Source organism: Hipposideros armiger, unplaced genomic scaffold (assembly GCF_001890085.2).
Source record: "Hipposideros armiger isolate ML-2016 unplaced genomic scaffold, ASM189008v1 scaffold_544, whole genome shotgun sequence".
Lineage (NCBI taxonomy): Eukaryota > Metazoa > Chordata > Mammalia > Chiroptera > Hipposideridae > Hipposideros > Hipposideros armiger.
This window is the reverse complement of record NW_017731894.1, coordinates 511,203-513,679: the sequence shown is the minus strand read 5'-3', so window position 1 is coordinate 513,679 and position 2,477 is coordinate 511,203. Positions and strand designations below refer to the sequence as shown.

The 2,477-nt window shown below is 61.9% G+C and overlaps 1 protein-coding gene across 1 annotated transcript in view; it reads left to right on the top strand.

Moving 5' to 3' along the window:
- The window catches only part of RIMBP2 (RIMS binding protein 2), an 86,227-nt gene that overhangs the window by 54,729 nt on the left and 29,021 nt on the right, over positions 1-2,477 (top strand). The window contains exons 12-13 of the mRNA XM_019668945.1: positions 964-1,115; positions 1,196-1,572. Coding sequence (XP_019524490.1) covers positions 964-1,115; positions 1,196-1,572 — 529 coding nt within the window. The remainder of the gene's footprint in view (positions 1-963; positions 1,116-1,195; positions 1,573-2,477) is intronic.

The window sequence follows — 2,477 nt, the reverse complement described above, 5'->3', positions numbered from 1 at the left end:
TGAGGATGTGGCGTCACGGCCTCCCACCTGAAGCTGGAAATGTGTCCCTTTCCAAATAAAGGGCTCACACACAGGCGGATGTGGGGAAGGGAGCCACCCTGGGGTACAGTGCAGGACAGGCAGCCAGCCCTGCTGTCACCAGGAGCCACCTGGATCAAGGCCACAGGCCCCCTGACACCTGATGCTGGAAATCAGCCGCTCAAGGCTTTCTCTTGCAAGATGCAGTGCAGGTGATTCCGACCCAGGAGCAAAGGACACGTGTCAGCAGGTGCTGGCCGGAAGTCTGCGTGTGGAGCTGGAGCTGGATTGCCAGGCTCCGGTGGCCCCATCAGAGCCCCACCTCTGCTCCTGGAGGCAGGCAGAAGGGGAGGGAGAGGACAAAGAAGGCTCCCTCTGTCAGACACTGGGTCCCCTTGGCCCGTCTAGAAGCTGTCATGGGGCTGACTGGCCAGGCCTGAGTCCTCGGTGGGCCTGGAGACGGGGCCCCGGTAGCTGGGTCCGGTCACAGACAGAACCAGTGCACAGGTGGGCCAGAGGGACGACAGAAGTGGAGTAAACAGCTCAGTGGTGTGGCCGTAGCTGCGGCCCGTCCGCGCCCCCAGACCCCTGCTTTGCTCTCACACCTCCTAGCCTCTCCTCCTTGCCCTGGCGACTTCTTTTTTTCTCTATTTCATTTTTGTTAAAGTAGAGTTGACATACGCATACGATGTCATGTCAGGTGTGCAGCAGTGATTCAGTATTGACATGCCTTGGCGACGTGAGCACCCGGTAATCTACCCATCTGTCACCGCATGACGTTATTGCGACACTGACTGTACATTATGTCCCATGACTTACTTATTTTATCACTGGAAGTTTGTGCTTCTTAACGCATGACCCCTTCCAGGTGAGACAGCTGAGTGTAGTCACTGTTCACCTGCCAAGGGCCAGGCCCTGAAGGCTCCTCTGCCCTCTGTCCCCCAGGTCCTCCTGCTTCCCCACAGGATGTCACCGTCCAGGCTGGGGCCACCCCAGCCATGGTCCACGTCTCCTGGAGGCCGCCCGCCCTGACCACCACCGGGCTGTCCAACGGAGCCAATGTCACGGGCTACGGCGTGTATGCAAAGGGGCAGCGGGTGAGTGCAGGCTGCGCGGTGTGGGCCCCGCCCCATCCAGGGGTGCCGGCCCTCCTGTGAGCAGGCTGTCTCTGTGGCAGGTGGCCGAGGTCGCCGCCCCCATGGCGGACGGTACCGCCGTGGAGCTCGTGCGGCTACGGAGCCTGGAAGCCAAGGGCGTGACCGTGCGGACCCTCTCCGTCCAGGGCGAGTCCGCGGACTCGGCCATCGCTGCCATTCCCCCTGGCCTCCTGGTGCCTCCCGCTCCTCTGAGAACTGCTCCCACCCCGAAGCCATCAGCAAGTGCCGGAGTCCCCGATACCAAAGATGACCGCCTGGGTCCCCACGTCAGAGTGGACGAGGCCTGGGAGCAGAGCCGGGCGCCGGCCCCCACCCACGGGCACATGCTGGAGCCGCCCAGCCTGGGCCCTGGGCGGCGCTCGCCATCCCCCAGCCGTATCCTCCCACAGCCACAGGGGTGTGTGGTGTGTGTGCGTGTGTGTGTGTGTGTGAGAGAGAGAGAGAGAGAGAGGGAAGACTGACTGTTTAGGGCCTGTGGTGTTGGAGATGGTTAACACCTGCATAAGGAAGAGGCTGGTCCTCTGAGAGACGTGACAAATGAGACCATCCTTGGGGCCAGAAGTCATGTTGTTCGGGTGGCACTCCCTCCGAGACACGCGGAAGGGAACAGTGAACAGAGCACCCACATCCTCCCGTGTTCCCTGGTGATGTAAGTCACACACACAGAGGAACTCGGGCAGATGCTGTTCTGGGTTCTGGGCACCCCTCCTGCCTGGCCCCATGCCCTCGGTGTCCTCAGCTGCACCAGGAGAGGGGTGGGCTCCCCTGCCCTCCCCACACACCCACTCCCAGGAATTGCAGAGACGTGGGTGACGTGGACAAACCTGCTGGGTCTGCTCGTTCTCAGATTTATTCGGACCCTTGTGCTACCAAGTTAACGGGCAGTGGTCACCTCAACCTCCAGAGTCTGTGCTGCTGTTTGCTGGGGCATGGACGGGCCGCCTCGTGCATGCCCAGGCTGGGAGCCTGAGCTCCTGGGAAGGGTAGCTGCTTGGAGCCGGCCGTTGTGCTGAAGCCTCTGCAGGCACCTCTGGTGCCCCAGGCCTTTCTTGGTCCTGCGTTGGTCACAGCGGCCTGGCTGTGTCCTTGTCGGTCAGCCTGCCCCAGCAGTTTTACCAACAGCTCACTCGCTCTCCAGCATCACTTCTACCTCTGCCCAGAGCACACCATCGAACATGTCGACCTCAGGCTGACCCGCGAAGCAGCGGCGTCACGAGCAGGGTGCAGACACGGCCCTACGAGGGAGTGTGCCTGCGTGGGAACTGGTTTACGAAGGGGCAGTTCAGTCCCCTCGTATGAAGG